The following is a 19,921-nucleotide window of genomic DNA, read 5'->3' as shown; positions in this document are numbered from 1 at the left end:
TGCTGAAGTAGGGATCCCCCATAAGGAGGTCTATGCCTCCTGTGTTTGCCAGTGTGTAGGATCCTTGCTTTGCCCAAGTTCCCAACAGCACCTCAGTGCCTCAATAAATTGAGATGTTTTGCTTTGTATTAAGGGTCTCAGTGAGGACATAGGTTTTTACTTCCATTTTAGAGAGAGTGAAGTCTAATACCCCTGTACAATAATACAATTTAGACATTCAACCAACACGAGCCACATGACTGATGACAAACGGTCATTGTAGCACAGTTTCTATGGTGTCTCTCCTCTCTCCCATCCCCCACATCCCCAATTCCTCCCCCCCACCCCCATGTGTGACTCAGACGGACATCTTTTCAAGACATCTATGACGGGGATTAAACACACCACCACCCCCTCCCCTCCCCCAACCACCTAGACCCTGAGGGCAGACAATGGACTGTCATCGTTAAAAGCTGATGAATTGTGTCTTTGAAACACCTAGTCAAATCGAGAGCCATGTCAATGATGGCCGGAAAAACAGGAGACTATGGCATTGCAACAGTCAGCATCATATGCATCTCAATGACAAGGCCTATTGGGAGACAAAGTTGCTGCACAGGGCCACAGAGGGTTTCAGCTGGGGAAAGCTTTTGTATCCAGTCTGGCACCTGGAGGATAGTCATAGCTTAAGGAATGAGTGTGAAGTATCCATCAGAAAAGTGCATAAAATAAGTTGAACGGATTCATCCAATTTTAAGATGTACCCTAAAACTAAACAGTATTTCATATTCACACAGAACAAAAGATATTACTTTAGGTCTTAACACCAACTATTATATCCCAGGCCTTCCAGAAAGTTTTTCTGTTACACTTCAGAGCTTTCACCCACCCATTGAGTCCAACACAGTAGTATTAATGTAGACACTCTCCTGATAAAGACATATACACAAGATATCTTACCGGCCGAGTCTGAGAAGGCGTATTCATTTGTGTAACTTGTGGCGGGCCGAACACCACGGATGCCGTCGGACCAGGTGGGTACAGTGACTAGTGAAAAAGGAGACACTTGGAGGTCAGTGCAAAAAGGGATCCTCAAAAACCTTGGTGCAAGTGATGTAATTGACAGGCTGACCAGCAGGAACTGGTGCATAAGCTGGTCTTGTGCAATGCTCTGCCCTGTAAATACAACTAATTATATTTTAACATCATAGGAACAGAGAAAAATCACCTTTGAGAATACTTTTATCTACCAAACGGCTTTTTGACACTAGTAAACTTTACCTTCATGGTGAATCTAACTCGTAGTTCTCGCTTTCCCCAATTGGTGAGCCCCACTTTAAATACCATGTAAAGATTCCATGGGTTCCCCAGAGGGTGAACAGGCCTTGCTAAGCAAACCCAAAGTACCCTATTTAGATGTAGTGTAGTCAAGCAGCCATTGAGGAGTGCAAGACAGCTACAATACACCCTAAAGTCAGTAAATGAGACACGAATCACGGAGATCAACTTCAATTTATAAAATTAGCCAGTATCTCTCTCTCTCTATATATATATATATATATATATATATATATATATATATATATATATATATATATATATATATATATATATATATATATATATATATATATATACACACACATATACAGGGAGTGCAGAATTATTAGGCAAATGAGTATTTTGACCACATCATCCTCTTTATGCATGTTGTCTTACTCCAAGCTGTATAGGCTCGAAAGCCTACTACCAATTAAGCATATTAGGTGATGTGCATCTCTGTAATGAGAAGGGGTGTGGTCTAATGACATCAACACCCTATATCAGGTGTGCATAATTATTAGGCAACTTCCTTTCCTTTGGCAAAATGGGTCAAAAGAAGGACTTGACAGGCTCAGAAAAGTCAAAATAGTGAGATATCTTGCAAAGGGATGCAGCACTCTTAAAATTGCAAAGCTTCTGAAGCGCGATCATCGAACAATCAAGCGTTTCATTCAAAATAGTCAACAGGGTCGCAAGAAGCGTGTGGAAAAACCAAGGCACAAAATAACTGCCCATGAACTGAGAAAAGTCAAGCGTGCAGCTGCCACGATGCCACTTGCCACCAGTTTGGCCATATTTCAGAGCTGCAACATCACTGGAGTGCCCAAAAGCACAAGGTGTGCAATACTCAGAGACATGGCCAAGGTAAGAAAGGCTGAAAGACGACCACCACTGAACAAGACACACAAGCTGAAACGTCAAGACTGGGCCAAGAAATATCTCAAGACTGATTTTTCTAAGGTTTTATGGACTGATGAAATGAGAGTGAGTCTTGATGGGCCAGATGGATGGGCCCGTGGCTGGATTGGTAAAGGGCAGAGAGCTCCAGTCCGACTCAGACGCCAGCAAGGTGGAGGTGGAGTACTGGTTTGGGCTGGTATCATCAAAGATGAGCTTGTGGGGCCTTTTCGGGTTGAGGATGGAGTCAAGCTCAACTCCCAGTCCTACTGCCAGTTCCTGGAAGACACCTTCTTCAAGCAGTGGTACAGGAAGAAGTCTGCATCCTTCAAGAAAAACATGATTTTCATGCAGGACAATGCTCCATCACACGCGTCCAAGTACTCCACAGCGTGGCTGGCAAGAAAGGGTATAAAAGAAGGAAATCTAATGACATGGCCTCCTTGTTCACCTGATCTGAACCCCATTGAGAACCTGTGGTCCATCATCAAATGTGAGATTTACAAGGAGGGAAAACAGTACACCTCTCTGAACAGTGTCTGGGAGGCTGTGGTTGCTGCTGCACGCAATGTTGATGGTGAACAGATCAAAACACTGACAGAATCCATGGATGGCAGGCTTTTGAGTGTCCTTGCAAAGAAAGGTGGCTATATTGGTCACTGATTTGTTTTTGTTTTGTTTTTGAATGTCAGAAATGTATATTTGTGAATGTTGAGATGTTATATTGGTTTCACTGGTAATAATTAATAATTGAAATGGGTATATATTTTTTTTTGTTAAGTTGCCTAATAATTATGCACAGTAATAGTCACCTGCACACACAGATATCCCCCTAACATAGCTAAAACTAAAAACAAACTAAAAACTACTTCCAAAAATATTCAGCTTTGATATTAATGAGTTTTTTGGGTTCATTGAGAACATGGTTGTTGTTCAATAATAAAATTAATCTTCAAAAATACAACTTGCCTAATAATTCTGCACTCCCTGTATATTTAGGCATCAGAGAACTCGTTAAGGTAAGTATGTTTTTAAATAGGAATTCTTTTCACTTTAAAAAAGTGGACGTGCAATTTCTGAGTTCTGCAATGTTATCCTATGGGAGGAAAAACAAGTTCTGCAAACAGAGTACAGTGACTTACGAGACCAATCTCAAGAAGTTAAGCGGAGCAGTAGGCAAGGTCGAAGGCAGCACCCATAGAACACCCTCAGTGGTACAGGGCGGCCAGGTGCAGAGTGTAAAATAGTGTTGGGTGCCCAATGAGTTCCCATGGGGATTGGTCACTTGCGAAGAGGCTAAAGGCTCTGGCCAGGAGGCCTGAACTAACAGTGGGGCACTGGCCTCACCATACTCACACTGGTAGACAACTTTGGTCCTCTTCTACATTGCTCAGGAGAGACTGGTGCAGAGGTGTCTTTAGGTGTCCGGTTTTTCTGATCGCAGCAGTCACGGTAAAGGACTGGGGCGCTGCGTGCAGAGGCAGCAGGTGTCATCAGGGAGTCCAGGAGGGGTGAAACCACAATGGACTCAGACTACGGAGGGCTGAAGATCCTTGTTGGCACCGGTGGGCCACGAACTCTGGTCAGAGACAGCAGTTGCAGAGGTGACTTCAGGTGTTTTGGCACTCCCAGAGGCTTCAGAGTCCTTTCTTGGGAGTTTGCTGAAGAACAGGTCCACTGTTCATGGGAGGTCTTGAGTCTTTTTCGAAGGCAAGCAGTCCTCCTGGACTTTTGAGTCCCATGCGCAGAACAAGTAGACTTTGGTTCAGATTTCGTGGAGGAATGCAGACAGGTCGTGGGGGTTAGTACCAGATCAGCTGCTTCTTTTTCTCCTCTTCTGCTGCAGCAGCTCTTTGGTGTCTTCTCAGGTCATCAGGATCTGCTTCTATGGTACCAGGGGCTTCCGTAGACAATGAATTTAGGAGCGTTAGGGTTGTGTAGGGTACTAGCCAAAGGACTAATGATCCTTGGGGTCACTAGTCTCCCTATATGACCACTTTCTGTGGGACGTGGGTAGAACCCCAAATGGGTGGGTTGGAGGACGTTGGGGGTTCCTCTTGTGAGAGGAGCCTGATTTGCATTTCAAGGTGGCAGCCCTTTGAGCTTACTGCCTTAGGAAGTCTAATCGGGGAGTGGGGGGCGGGGATAATCCTGTGGCAGGGGGATGTTACACCCTCTTCCAGGACAGGCTTTTACTCTGAGCCTCCTGAGAGCTGAAGGCTCTCACCCAAGGAGGCCAGAACGGTGTCTCGGGTGGCAGAAACCAGTCCATGAGCCCACCAGAGGCCGGTAGGGCTTTAGGGGGCACTTCTAAGCTGCGCTAGGAGTGCATTCATTGGTAAATCCAGCATGGGTTCACCAATACAAGATGTTTGATACCAAACTGCCCTATCCTTCAGTGAAGCCATCAAGTAGCTGGGGAACTCGTACTGACCAGGGACCAGGACAGGAATTTAAAATGGCTTCCCTAATCACTTACTATATAAGAGATTGGATAGACCTAGCAGGAGCATATCTGCTCGTGCAGCTATGCCCTCACATGTACTACAATGCACCATGCCTTAGGGCTGTAAGGCCTGCTAGAAAGGCGGATTAAATATATTGTATGCAGTGTTAGGAGACATAGCACACAGGTTGCTTGCCATGTGTTTTCACTTTGCACCAAAACATACAGTCTGCAATGGCAACATGTAATGTGCTTGGTGAGGGGTTCCTTAGGGTGGCACAATTTGTGCTGCAGCCCTTGGGGACCTTAAGTACTTCAGTCCATGGGTACCTGGGGTACCATTTACTAGCAACTTGTGTAGAGTGCTAAAGGTTTGGAGAGTTGGGGAAATTACTGCAGTTTTGGGAAAGGGCTCCGTCACTGGGGACCTGGTTAGCAGAAACCCAGTGCACTTTGTCGAAATCACATGTGCCAAGCAAAAAGTGGGAGTACCCACATCAAAATGGCACTTTTCCACACCCACCTTATGTGCGGTCATTAATGTAAAACCTTCTCTTGAGATGTTGCAAGACACAGCAACCTGAGCAAACACTCAAACCCTGCTCGCAGGCCCTACCCCAACCCAAGAGAAACCATCTAGTCTAGCATATGCCCAATATTCTTGAGCTAACTTTGGAACACAGCAGATGCTGCAGATCAAGGAAATGACTGGGCTGGTGTTGTGGAAGACCGATAGCAAGTAGCAAAAGTTCAGGACTAAACCATGAAGGAACTATTTTGTTACTAGTCCCCCACTTCCTCCTACAATGGTTAGGAACCAGACTCCACTCCGCATAAGAGGTCAGGAGAGGAGACAACATGCCAAATCAATCCAAACCCGCTAGCCAGTACTCCTTGGCAAAGACATCTTTTTGTGAAGATTCAATAGGGAATTAATTGGTTACTTAGAATGTGGCGCAGCTGAAGTAGCCATCAACGAAAATTCAGCAATGTGAGCATGCATCTGGGGGAACAAATGTTGCAAAAGAAGCAACTGTGCAATGAGCATTAAGTTTCCGGAGAAGCTTAAACACTCATGTCAAAGGCCTGGAATATAGACAAGCATATATATTATATTAGGATATCCTTCACATTCTGGCTAGTGAGAAGGCCAGCACACGGGACAACCGTGAGCCTTCTGAAAGACATTTGACCCTTCCACGAAGATCTGATGCTCACGGGAAACGTCTAGGATTCCAGCTTGTGTGGTTTTCGTTGGCCATTATAACAAGGGGTCTGAACTGACAAGAGAATGTCAGTAATTTTTGACCAGCACATTAGGACCTACACTACAATAAAAAAAGTAATATGATCAACATGGAAATGGGTTCATGGAGTTTCCATCAAATGTGTCTTCATTTGCAAAGTGCTTATGAGTGTTTTTACAAATTGACTTGCTGGACTTAAAGGCCTGGGAGTCCATTGGGCAAAAGTCGACAGCTTGGCTTTGTAAAATTGCGCTACCCTGGCTTTTACATATCTGTGTAATCCTATGTGTCCCTTATAGGTGCCCCATTCCCTTGAGAACCCCAAAATGCGCACTACATATGTTTTTCTTTCAAAAGGTTGCAGTGTTTACCGGCACTGTCGGCACTTGCAGTGTAGGGGTAGGCGAACACTAGATCCTGAACTACAGCGACATGTGAACCCCTTCCATCAATATGCCGGTGAACGGAAACCACCTGAATAAACACTCCAAAATCTTAGTACCTATAGAAATCTATCTTTTAGAATGCATTTTTTAAGCCAGTGGAATGTTTATCTTCCTGAAATTTGTTAAGAAACCCATCATACACAATTTCTGACATTAGTTCAGCGGTTCAGATGTATCAGTTACAATGCTGCAACACAGCATCTTTGTATAGCACTTCACATTTACATTCAGATGGCTAACGTAATAGACCCAAATGTTTCTGGCCTCTGTCTCTTCCAAACTTTCACCACTAGGTAACATTGCCCCTTCCACGCAAAGGAACTGTAAACAAATTGAGGATCGTTCTTTGTTCCAGAAGGTGTAAGAGACAGTTTTTTGTTGTGCAGGAAAGTTTTAAGTGGTCTGACCTGCTATTACAAACATGTACTTTCGAAGTAAAGTACTTCCCATTTAGTAACAGTTTCCTTTCGTGTTTCACTGCATTCAGACATTAAACGCCTGCACTTTGTGGATTAAACTGTGATAATTCAACCTGTCTTCTCAGAGTGACAACAAAAGCACGCTGCCAAATCAACTGGAGTGCAACAGTACTGTGGTCTTAGGACAACACTGGCAAAAGAAGTTAGGATACGGCCCAGTAAACTCCCTCCCGCAGGAACCCAGAAAGAGACCTCAACCAATCCAAACATTGTTGTTTATCATTATAGGGCACACAAGAGATACCCAACAACTTAAAAACGCACAGATTCTAAATTATTCCTTTGCCCTTTTTTCCCCCCCCCACTCTACACTCATGTCCTTATGCTTGATTTAGAAGGGGCTGGATTCTAGAATGACTCCTGTTCGATCTAGCCAACACGCCTTCGCTGCTAAGAATTGTGTCAGCAAAACAGAAAACTTTCACTATGGAATATCTCACTCAATGAAAGCGAAATAACGGTGTAGGAAAGCACCCTCTTTCTTGGAATGGTTACCCCCACTTTCTGCTTGCTGTCCGTTTGCCTCTGTTCGTTGGGATCCTGCTAACCAGGACCCAGTGGTTGTGCTCTCCCTTCTAACTTGGTAACTGTACCTTTTTCTTCCCACAATTGGCCTACTGGTCCACCAAATCAAGGCCCTAGTTTATGGTACCTAAGTACCCAGGGTTTTGGGGTCCCATGTGATTCCTATGGGCTGCAGCTATTATTCTGCTATCCATAGGGACCCCATGCAAGGGGTTCTCCAGGCCTGCCATTGCAGTCTGAGTGGAACCGGTGCATGCACCTGTTTTCACTACAGATCACTGTAAGTCACCCCTATGGTAGGCCCTGGGCATGTTTGGTATCAAACATGTCGGAATCTTACCCCAATACTCTTGCAAGTATTGGAAGTATGATTCCATGCACTCGGGGGCTCCTTAGAGGACCCCCAGCATTGCTACCACCAGTATTGCAGGGTTTTCCGGGCAGCCCAAGCTGCTGCCACCCCCTCAGACAAGTTTCTGCCCTCCTTTTGCTTGATCTGATCAAGCCCAAGAAGGCAGAACAAAGATTTTCTTTAGGAGAGGGAGGTAACACCCTCTTCATTTGGCAATAGTTGTGATTGGTGTGGGAGGGGTGGCCTCCCCAAGCCATTGGTATGCTTTGAAGGGCACTTTTGGTGCCCTCCATGCATAAACCAGTCTATACGAGTTCAGGGTTTCCCAGTCCCTGCTCTGGCACAAAACTGGACAATAGAAAGGGGAGTGACCACTCCCCTTTCCATCACCACCCCAGGAGAGGTGCTCAGAGAACCTTCAGCGGGGTCCCTGGGTTCTGCAATCTTGTTTCTAAGGTTGGCAGGGAACTCTGGGAGCAGCTGAGAGGTAAGGCCAGATAGGTGACGTGAGAACCCCCTCCTGATAGGTGCTTGCCTGGCTAGGCGAAGAATCCCCCTTTCAGGGCTATTTAGGATCGCTCTCAAGGGTGGGCCCTGAGATTTGGCTTGCAAGATTCCATCAGGACTACTCTGCAACCTCCACTTCGACTTCTGGCCACTGGAACTGTGACTGGACCCTCCAGGAACCTACAACGCTGCAATCCACAAAGAAGGCTTATGCAACCTTGTTTCCACGGCTCCTGCCAGCTTTGCAACAGTTCCCTGGCGGTGCATCCCCAGAAGACAGCAACTCTTCAGCCTGCACAAGAAGGAATCTACCTTGGAGTGAAAGTCACTCCCCTGCATCCGCAGGCACCTGCTGCAACGACTGGCTGCGTGGATCTCCCTTCATCTTGAGCTGCGTGGATCCTGCATCACAGGTGGTGGTCTGGAGCAGTCCTCTTAGTCCTCTCTGCCAGCTGTCCACCTCTGGTGGAGGTAAGCCCTTGCCTTCTCATGCAGGACAGTACCTCTAGCACCACATCTCTTGCGGCAGTGAAGGCTTGTTTATATCTCCTCCAATGGAACTTCAGGCGACGTGTAGCTCAAGTCCCCAGCACTCCTTCCTGCAACACCGAGCCCTCTGAGTGTTCTCCTGCAGCATGGGGCCCCTTCCTGTAGTGCTGTGTGGGCTCCGTCTACGACTTCTGTGTCCCCGTCCTGTGGAAATCCTGTGGGTGCTGCCTCCGCTTCTGAGCCTTGCTGGTCCCTGGCAGCACCACTTTTCCACTAACCGCGAGTTTGCTTTCGCCAAGGATTTTTGGTGGAATTCCATCACTCATCAGTCTGCAATCTTCACTCCAACATGGGACATCTTCTGCATCTATCAGTAACTTTCCTCCAACTCCAGTGCTGACCTGTTCTTCCTCACCGTCGACCAACTCCTGCAAGCACAGCTAGGTGGGTAGTAACTCCTACTCGACTCCACTGTGACTTTTGGACTCCCCTCCCCCCTTCACAGGTCTTCTCCAGGAATCCACCACTAGTTTCTTGCAGTCTTGTCTGGGTGTCTTATTTGCCTTCCTTTTGTGTTTTTTGGGGAAATTTGTGATTTTCTCCTGCTTTCCTGGTCGCGGGGGGGGTACTGTGTTACTTACCTCTGTGGTTTTCTAATACTCCTAGCTCTCTTCTACACATTCCACTTAGCTAGGTGGGGGTCCTGTGTTCGCATTCCATTTTTTTAGTATATGGTTTAGGCTCCCCCTAGGGTCACTATTGGTTATTACTATCTGCACTATTTTCAACCTTTTCTATGCCTACTACCATTTACTAGTGTATATATTTAGGGTATTACTTACCTCCTATTGGAGGGTTGCCCTTCTAGTTTTTTGCGGTATTGTGTTCCAAAAGTAAAGTACTTTTATTTTTGTAAAACTGAGTGTTTTCTTTCATGTGTGCAAGTGCTGTCCGACTATAGTGGTTTTGCATGAGCTTTGCACATCTTCTAGATAAGCCTTGGCTGCTCATCCACAGTAACCTCTAGAGAGCCTGGCTTCCAGACACTGCCTACACTTCACTAAGAGGGGATACATGGACCTGGTGTAGGTTGTAAAGTACCTTGGGTACCCACCACAGACCAGGCCAGCTTCCTAAAACCTGCAACACCCACAGGTGTTCAGAGGAGGTAGGGTGAGTGTGCAACTCCAGCACTACATGCACCACACAGATGCTTACAGAGTAACATTCTGTTAGATGGCATGTGTGGTTTTAAATACACAAGGTCTGCCTAGACTGTAAAGCAGTCCCTTCATAAAAAGGGGTGGCTAGCCTTTTGGAGATGGTTGTTTGGGAAGTGTTTGTAGCTTAGCCTGACCTACATTAGCTTGTTGGTGAGCTAGTAAATCCACAAAATAGTGTTTTGTGAATGTAGGTGGGGTAGACCACGTAGTTGCTTGGCAAATGTCAGCTATGGGTAGGTTTCCAAGGAAGGCCATAGTAGCACCTTTTTCTTAGCAAAATGTGCTCTAGGGTAACAGGTAAGAGTCTGTTAGCTTTAACTATCCATCTCGCTATACCAGATTTGGATAGTGGACTGTTTTTATGAGGTAGTGAAAAAGCTACAAAGCCATTTAGTTTTCGTAAACTCTTTGGTTTTGTTAATGAAAAACATGAGTGCTTTTAACATCTAGAATATTGACAGCTTTTTCAGCAACACTGTCAGGTGGCAGGAAGAAGACCGGTAGTTCAATGGACTGGTTTATGTGAAACCACTTTAGGTAGGAACTTCGGATTAGTGCGAAAGACTACTTTATCACTACGTATCTGGAAGAAGGGGGCCTTCCAAAAGGTAAAGCCTGGTGCTCACCGACACCCTTAAGTGTAGTGATGGCAACAAAGAAAGCTACCTTCCACAAAAGGTATTGAAGGGAACACAAATGGAGTGGTTCAAAAGGAGGACCCATGAGTCTGGTAAGGACAATTGTTTAAGTTCCACAATGGTGAAGGGGGATTGAACTTTTTATGGCAGTCCATGAAAGCCTTGATGACTGGGATTTTGAACATGGAAATAGGTGGTCTATTGTCTAGACAAGCAGTTATAGCGGCAAGATGTAACTGAATAGAAGACTAGGCTAGATTTGCTTTTTGTGAATTAAGCAAATAAAATCTCTTCAACAGTAGCTTTTATAGGGACAATACATTTCGATTGACAAGGGAAACCAAACCTTTCCATTTTGCAGCCTAACAAGCTCCAGTTGAGGGTCTACATGCTTTTCCGAGAATGTCCATACATTCCACAGGCTAACAGATAACCAAACTATGACTTCAGGAGCCATATCTCAAGATTGAGTGACTTTGGGTCTGAATGTCTGATTTGTCCTTGATTTTGAGAGAAGGTCTAGCCTGTTAAGAGCTTCTTGAGAGAGACTACAAAAAGGTCCAGAAGTGTGGTGAACCATGGCTGCCGCGCCCAAGTTCTGGCAACAAGGAGGATGGTGAGAGACGTATCTCTGATTCACTGTCCAGAAATGGAACAAGAGGGAGAGGAGGTGGAAAAATGTAGGCAAATATCCCGGACCAATTCATTCACACAGTGTTGCCCTTGGATAGAGGGTATGGGTACCTGGATGTAAAGCTTGGGCATTTTTTCGTTTTGTGCTGTGACAAAAAGATCTATTTGAGGAGTTTCAAATTTGGTGAAGTATGATTGAAGAACTTGTGGGTGAGTTCACCCCTGTGGACTGCATCCTGCTGAACAGGTCTGCAAAGTTGTCCGCCCCAGGGAGGTACTATGTCATCAGGTGAATGTGGTGGAGGACAGCGCTCTTCCATATTGTGAGTTGACAGTTGGGGGGCATGGTATGTGGTAATGTTGGCTGTTGGCCCACTGAATGAAGTCTTCAGACAGGTGTAGGCTGGGCCTGGGGGGGGGGGATGTAGGTAGTCACTGCTTGGAGTGGTAGAGGAGACATGAGGTGGAGCTCTTGCCTCGTCCTTTGTTAGTGTTACCTCTAAGAGCCTCGGTAGAAGCCCCGATAATAGGCGGACTCAGGTTGCCTATTGTACAATGTTGACACTTCCAATGTATAGGGCATGAAAGAGCCTCAAGGCAACAAAAAGTGCCTCTGTGTGAGGGATTGAAGGGCACCTACAGCCGTTGCTACATCTGTTCTTTAAGCTTCAAGGGTAGTACCCAGTTGAGGCCCAAAAAGTTATTCCTTGTTGAAGGGCATGTTCAGTACTGCCTGTTTGAGTGGTGTTGACGCCACAGGCTACTGTGATAGCAGCATCCAGAGGACAGGAATTTGAATTATTGGAAATGATCTCCCTACTGCAACTATCTGTTGCCTTCTTGTATGGTGCTCATCTGATAAGAACTAGAGGAGCCCCTCCATTTCGTCCCAGTGAGCTCAGTCGTACCGGCCCAACAAGCCTTGTGAATTGGCAATACACCATTAATTTGCAGCATGTGCTGCAACTCTTTTGCTCCTCAGGGGAGAACAAAAGTCAATCTTTTTAACCTGCTCAGGGGGAGTATAGTCCCCAGTGGCCTGACTATTGGCTCACTTTCGAGATGTGGTGGCTACAATGGATTCCAGGGGGGACCTGAGACCTGATGTTGAGAGGGTCAGAAGGGGCCGATTTGAATTTCTTATGCACTCTTGGCGTGAATCCTAGAGAGGACCAGCTCCTTAAAGATCTTGTCTGCACAGCAAATCATGCCAAGGAGCATTGGAAGATATTTGTTATCTTTATGGATGGAGGTAACGTTATCAAATAGAAAATATTTCTCAAAAGGGTCTTTATTCAGCTTCATGTTATGGAAGGTGCTGCTCGAGCTACTACCTGCTGAGATGTAGTGTTATTGGGTGATGAAGGGTGCGTAGGGTAGAGGTCAGGGTCATTGGATGGGGTTGAGATCAGCATCCAAAGTGTCTGGGTTGTCTTGAGGCCCACCCTAACATCGGAGTCTGAAGAATCTAGGATTGATAAGGCCTCTTCCTCCTGCGCAGGCTCCTCCTGTGAATGCTCCTCACCAAAGATGTCCGGAGGGTTGTCTGGTCGTGTGCAACATTGCCAACAGATGTGCTCTTCAGTCCTTTAGGGTCGTCTTCGACCAGAAAGATTTGCAGGTGTCACAATCAGGCTCTTTTCGGGGGAAGAGACAAAGTATGCACACGGGATGCTGATCAGTGTGTGAAAAATGTGTGGCACTGAGGGTAGTCTGTTTCATCAGGTTAGAATGTATGCCAGTGCTGCGTGGAAGGTATGTTCAAGTTGGTGTCGGCACCCTGTAGGTCATTTGGTAGGTAACAGAGCAGCAAATCGAGGAGAGCGCTAAGATGGAAGGGTGATCTCTAACACCAATTGAAAAAGGGTGTGATAAGAGAATTCAAATCAAATCCAAACATGGAGTGGAGAGACACGTCCGAACCCATTTGCAGAGAGAACACAAAGGCGCCTATGCGCAATATACCCAAGAGGAAGAGTCACTCGATCCTGTGACTGAACATTTCTTTGAAGAAACACAACTTGCACCACTCCGGACAAAACACTAGATGGCAGGAGTATACAGAGCATGTGCATCTACAGCCACACATCCCACTGAACAAGTTTCCTTGTATTTACAAAAGTTCATATTTCCATTTCCACTGGTGTTGACTTTCTACAAAAACAGCATATGCAATGAAGTCCATGTGAGGGCAGAACCAGCAGCATCAAAGAAGGCAACCAGATTCGTACAGGTTTTGCCGCTGACTTTCTAAGTCTGTAAGATACATATACAAGTACTGTAGTGAACAATTTTGCGGATAAGGCAAAGGAGAAGAGGATAAGTATCTGGCACACCTGCAGACCATTTCCCAAACTTGTCATTCAGAAATTAGAAAGTTAGGAAAGTTAAATTATTGAAACAAAAGCGTAACAAACAAAAAAGGGTGACTCAATAACCCCTTGTGTGCTTGGGTATCAACCAAGGTGAGGGTACTGAGCTGACAAGTGATTAAAACATTTTTCTGCAAGTAAACTATGTTGTTTGAACCAGAAGTGAGACAACTAGAACTAATCTGCAGGTGTAATCTGAGAAATTTTATAACCATCTGAATTGATCTTGGAGAACAGAGGAGAACACTAGAACCACGGCTTACGCGAAAAGTTTTTTTTTTTTTTTTTTTTTATATATTCAGTGTCAAAGCAACCATTATTTGGGTTTCCTTGACCACTTCGAATTTAGTGTGAACAGCTAGACTACAATGATATCAAATTGATTCACACACACCAGGCCTTTCTGCAATTCATATTCAGCAAGGATTGGCACACAACAATTCATGGCAGGCTTTTTTTCACCATGCAAAGCATCATATTTAATTTTCCATGTACCGGTGAAGTCCTAGGATTGCTTTTCTGACAAGGTATCAGGACAATGGTGGGAAAAGGGTCTTGTGGGGAAGGGGAACTTTACACTCAGAAGAAAACAATTTAAAGACTAATGTGCAACAATCAGACCGGTCTGGTGCATAAGTATAATGAAAAAGTTACTGACCTTTGGTAACAGTATCTCTGGTGGATACTCTATCCACCTACATATTCCTCAACTCTTGAATAATCCCCTAGGTGCCAGACTAGTCCAGAAAATGTTCCTCCATAGCCTCCGCGACAGTCGGCCCTCTAGCGCTCCACCATCAGTTTCTCATCAGATTTGCCACAAAGGTGAGGCAAGCGTGTCAAGGCAGACATTAGATAACAATGCAACAGAAAATATGGATCTTATTTTACTATTCTCTGTGAGGAATCTGCTGACAGTATTAACCATACAGTTTCAGAGGTAACTAACTTTCTTCTGATAGTTACGTCCACGTGCAGATTTCTCACTTCAGGTTTGTAGGAAGTTGGCTCTGTATGTGCTATTTCAAAGTAAGGAATAGCATGCACAGAGTCCAAGGGTTCCCCTTAGAGGTAAAATAGTGGTAAAAATAGATAATACTAATGCTCTATTTTGTGGTAGTGTGGTCGAGCAGTAGGCTTATCCAAGGAGTAGTGTTAAGCATTTGTTGTACATACACATAGACAATAAATGAGGTACACACACTCAGAGACAAATCCAGCCAATAGGTTTTGTTATAGAAAAATATCTTTTCTTAGTTTATTTTAAGAACCACAGGTTCAAATTTAACATGTAATATCTTGTTTGAAAGGTATTGCAGGAAAGTACATTAGGAACTTTGAATCATTTCAATTGCATGTATACTTTTCAAGTTATTCACAAATAGCTATTTAAAAAGTGGACACTTTATTTGCCAGTACCCTGCTGTCAAGTCAAAGGTACCTAAGAATTTGGCAGCACCTAATTTGTCTATGAGCTCATCAGCTCTAGGAATTGGATGAGCATCTGTCTTGGTGACAGAGTTGAGCCCTTTGTAGTCCACACAAAACCTCATCTCTTTCTTTCCATCTTTGGTGTGAGGTTTGGGGACTAAGATCACTGGGCTAGCCCAGGGGCTGTCAGAGCGCTCAATTACTCCCAATTCCAGCATCTTGTGGACTTCCACCTTGATGCTTTCCTTAACATGGTCAGACTGTCTAAAATTTTTGTTTTTGACAGGCATGCTGTCTCCTGTGTCCACATCATGGGTACACAGGTGTGTCTGACCAGGGGTTAGGGAAAAGAGTTCAGCAAACTGCTGCAGGACCTTCCTACAGTCAGACTGCTGTTGGCCAGAGAGGGTGTCTGAGTAGATCACTCCATCTACTGAGCCATCTTTTGGGTCTGATGACAGAAGATCAGGGAGAGGTTCACTCTCTGCCTCCTGATCCTCATCTGTTACCATCAACAGATTTACATCAGCCCTGTCATGGAAGAGCTTAAGGCGGTTCACATGGATCACCCTCTTGGGGCTCCTGCTTGTGCCCAGGTCCACCAGGTAGGTGACCTGACTCTTCCTTTCTAGCACTGGGTAAGGGCCACTCCATTTGTCCTGAAGTGCCCTGGGAGCCACAGGCTCCAGCACCCAGACTTTCTGCCCTGGTTGGAACTCAACCATTGCAGCCTTTTGGTCATACCAAAACTTCTGGAGCTGTTGGCTGGCCTCAAGGTTTTTGGTTGCCTTTTCCATGTACTCTGCCATTCTAGAGCGAAGGCCAAGTACATAGTCCACTATGTCTTGTTTAGGCTCATGAAGAGGTCTCTCCCAGCCTTCTTTAACAAGAGCAAGTGGTCCCCTTACAGGGTGACCAAACAGAAGTTCAAAGGGTGAGAATCCTACTCCCTTCTGTGGCACCTCTCTGTAAGCAAAAAGCAGACATGGCAAGAGGACATCCCATCTCCTTTTGAGTTTTTCTGGGAGCCCCATGATCATGCCTTTTAATGTCTTGTTGAATCTCTCAACTAAGCCATTAGTTTGTGGATGGTATGGTGTAGTGAATTTGTAAGTCACTCCACACTCATTCCACATGTGTTTTAGGTATGCTGACATGAAGTTGGTACCTCTGTCAGACACCACCTCCTTAGGGAAACCCACTCTGGTAAAGATACCAATGAGGGCCTTGGCTACTGCAGGGGCAGTAGTCGACCTAAGGGGAATAGCTTCAGGATACCTAGTAGCATGATCCACTACTACTAGGATGTACATGTTTCCTGAGGCTGTGGGAGGTTCCAGTGGACCAACTATGTCCACACCCACTCTTTCAAAGGGGACCCCCACCACTGGAAGTGGAATGAGGGGGGCCTTTGGGTGTCCACCTGTCTTACCACTGGATTGACAGGTGGGGCAGGAGAGGCAAAACTCCTTAACCTTCTGGGACATATTGGGCCAGTAGAAGTGGTTGACTAACCTCTCCCACGTCTTGGTTTGTCCCAAATGCCCAGCAAGGGGAATATCATGGGCTAAGGTCAGAATAAACTCTCTGAACGACTGAGGCACTACCACTCTCCTAGTGGCACCAGGTTTGGGGTCTCTGGCCTCAGTGTACAGGAGTCCATCTTCCCAATAGACCCTATGTGTTCCATTTTTCTTGCCCTTGGACTCTTCAGCAGCTTGCTGCCTAAGGCCTTCAAGAGAGGGACAGGTTTCTTGTCCCTTACACAGCTCCTCCCTTGAGGGTCCCCCTGGGCCTAAGAGCTCAACCTGATAAGGTTCAAGCTCCAAAGGCTCAGTTCCCTCAGAGGGCAGAACTTCTTCCTGAGAAGAGAGGTTCTCTTTTTCTGACTGTGTTGCAGTTGGTTTCCCAACTGACTTTCCTTTTCTCTTGGTAGGCTGGGCCTTTCTTCCAGACTCCAGCTCTACTTTTTCACCCTGTGCCTTGCATTGTGCTCTTGTTTTTACACACACCAGTTCAGGGATACCCAGCATGGCTGCATGGGTTTTTAGTTCTACCTCAGCCCATGCTGAGGACTCCAGGTCATTTCCAAGCAGACAGTCTACTGGGATGTTTGAGGAGACCACCACCTGTTTCAGGCCATTGACCCCTCCCCATTCTAAAGTTACCATTGCCATGGGATGTGCTTTAGACTGATTGTCAGCGTTGGTGACTGTATAGGTTTTTCCAGTCAGGTATTGGCCAGGGGAAACCAGCCTCTGTCACCATGGTGACACTGGCACCTGTATCCCTCAGGCCCTCTACACTTGTCCCATTAATAAAGAGCTGCTGCCTGTATTTTTGCATGTTAGGCGGCCAGGCAGCTAGTGTGGCTAAATCCACCCCACCCTCAGAGACTAGAGTAGCTTCAGTGTGGACCCTGATTTGCTCCGGGCACACTGTTGATCCCACTTGGAGACTAGCCATTCCAGTGTTACCTGGATTGGAGTTTGGAGTGGAACCTTTCTTGGGACAGGCCTTGTCTCCAGTTTGGTGTCCAGGCTGATTACAGCTACGACACCAGGCCTTTTTGGGATCAAAGTTTTAACCCTTGTACCCAGGATTGGTTTGTGAAGAGGCTCTGGGCCCACCCTCCTGTGCAGGTTTTTGGGGGCCTGTAGAAGACTCTTTACTATTTTTATTTTTGGCTGTCTCACCACCTTTCCCCTGGGGAGGTTTTGTGACCCCTTTCTTTTGGTCACCCCCTGTGGAAGTTTTGGACACCCTAGTCTTGACCCAATGGTCCGCCTTCTTTCCCAAATCTTGGGGAGAAATTGGTCCTAGGTCCACCAGATGCTGATGCAGTTTATCATTGAAACAATTACTTAACAGGTGTTCTTTCACAAATAAATTGTACAGCCCATCATAATTACTTACACCACTGCCTTGAATCCAACCATCTAGTGTTTTTACTGAGTAGTCTACAAAGTCAACCCAGGTCTGGCTCGAGGATTTTTGAGCCCCCCTGAATCTAATCCTATACTCCTCAGTGGAGAATCCAAAGCCCTCAATCAGGGTACCCTTCATGAGGTCATAAGATTCTGCATTTTTTCCAGAGAGTGTGAGGAGTCTATCCCTACACTTTCCTGTGAACATTTCCCAAAGGAGAGCACCCCAGTGAGATCTGTTCACTTTTCTGGTTACACAAGCCCTCTCAAAAGCTGTGAACCATTTGGTGAGGTCATCACCATCTTCATATTTAGTTACAATCCCTTTAGGGATTTTCAACATGTCAGGAGAATCTCTGACCCTATTTATGTTGCTGCCACCATTGATGGGTCCTAGGCCCATCTCTTGTCTTTCCCTCTCTATGGCTAGGATCGGTCTTTCCAAAGCCAATCTTTTGGCCATCCTGGCTAACTGGATGTCCTCTTCACTGGGGTTATCCTCCGTGATTTCAGAGTTGTTGGTCCCTCCTGTGAGGGAACCAGCATCTCTGACTATTATTTGTGGAGTCAGGGCTTGAGAAGCCCTGCTCTCCCTAAGTAGGACTGGAGGGGGGGAATTTCCCTCCAAGTCACTATCTTCATCCTCTGAGTTGCCATCCTCAGAGGGGTTGGCCTTTTCAAACTCTGCCAAAAGCTCCTGGAGCTGTACTGTGGTAGGTTTGGGGCCCATTGCTATTTTCTTTAGTTTACAGAGTGACCTTAGCTCTCTCATCTGTAGATGGAGGTAAGGTGTGGTGTCGAGTTCCACCACAGTCACATCTGTGCTAGACATTTTGCTTCTAAAAGTTGGAATACTTTTTAAGAATCTAAAACTGGTTCTAGAATCTAATTCAAACTTTTACAAACTTTTAAACTCTAAAAGAAATGCTAAACAGGATCTAACACAAGGCCCTAGCAGGTCTTTTAAGAATTTAGAAAACTTTTCAAATTGCAAAAATCAATTTCTAATGACAATTTTGGAATTTGTCGTGTGATCAGGTATTGGCTGAGTAGTCCAGCAAATGCAAAGTCTTGTATCCCACCGCTGATCCACCAATGTAGGAAGTTGGCTCTGTATGTGCTATTTCAAAGTAAGGAATAGCATGCACAGAGTCCAAGGGTTCCCCTTAGAGGTAAAATAGTGGTAAAAATAGATAATACTAATTTTCTATTTTGTGGTAGTGTGGTCGAGCAGTAGGCTTATCCAAGGAGTAGTGTTAAGCATTTGTTGTACATACACATAGACAATAAATGAGGTACACACTCAGAGACAAATCCAGCCAATAGGTTTTGTTATAGAAAAATATATTTTCTTAGTTTATTTTAAGAACCACAGGTTCAAATTTAACATGTAATATCTTGTTTGAAAGGTATTGCAGGTAAGTACATTAGGAACTTTGAATCATTTCAATTGCATGTATACTTTTCAAGTTATTCACAAATAGCCATTTAAAAAGTGGACACTTAGTGCAATTTTCACAGTTCCTGGGGGAGGTAAGTTTTTGTTAGTTTTACCAGGTAAGTAAGACACTTACAGGGTTCAGTTCTTGGTCCAAGGTAGCCCACCGTTGGGGGTTCAGAGCAACCCCAAAGTTACCACACCAGCAGCTCAGGGCCGGTCAGGTGCAGAGTTCAAAGTGGTGCCCAAAACGCATAGGCTTCAATGGAGAGAAGGGGGTGCCCCGGTTCCAGTCTGCCAGCAGGTAAGTACCCGCGTCTTCGGAGGGCAGACCAGGGGGGTTTTGTAGGGCACCGGGGGGGACACAAGCCCACACAGAAATTTCACCCTCAGCGGCGCGGGGGCGGCCGGGTGCAGTGTTAGAACAAGCGTCGGGTTCGCAATGGAAGTCAATGAGAGATCAAGGGATCTCTTCAGCGCTGCAGGCAGGCAAGGGGGGGCTTCCTCGGGGAAACCTCCACTTGGGCAAGGGAGAGGGACTCCTGGGGGTCACTTCTGCAGTGAAAGTC

At 45.6% G+C, this 19,921-nt stretch overlaps 1 protein-coding gene across 7 annotated transcripts in view; it reads right to left on the bottom strand.

Moving 5' to 3' along the window:
• Window positions 1–19,921, bottom strand: part of EIF4G1 (eukaryotic translation initiation factor 4 gamma 1) — a 723,480-nt gene that overhangs the window by 549,229 nt on the left and 154,330 nt on the right. For 5 of the 7 annotated variants that reach the window (XM_069212975.1, XM_069212971.1, XM_069212974.1 and 2 more), the window contains one exon: window positions 940–1,026. The exons of the other annotated variants lie outside the window; for them this stretch is intronic. In XM_069212975.1, coding sequence (XP_069069076.1) covers window positions 940–1,026 — 87 coding nt within the window. The remainder of the gene's footprint in view (window positions 1–939; window positions 1,027–19,921) is intronic. 7 annotated transcript variants of the gene reach the window in all.

Source organism: Pleurodeles waltl, chromosome 11, assembly GCF_031143425.1.
Source record: "Pleurodeles waltl isolate 20211129_DDA chromosome 11, aPleWal1.hap1.20221129, whole genome shotgun sequence".
Taxonomy (NCBI): Eukaryota; Metazoa; Chordata; class Amphibia; order Caudata; family Salamandridae; genus Pleurodeles; species Pleurodeles waltl.
The sequence above is the reverse complement of the archived record's forward strand: the minus strand, read 5'-3'. Positions and strand labels throughout refer to the sequence as shown.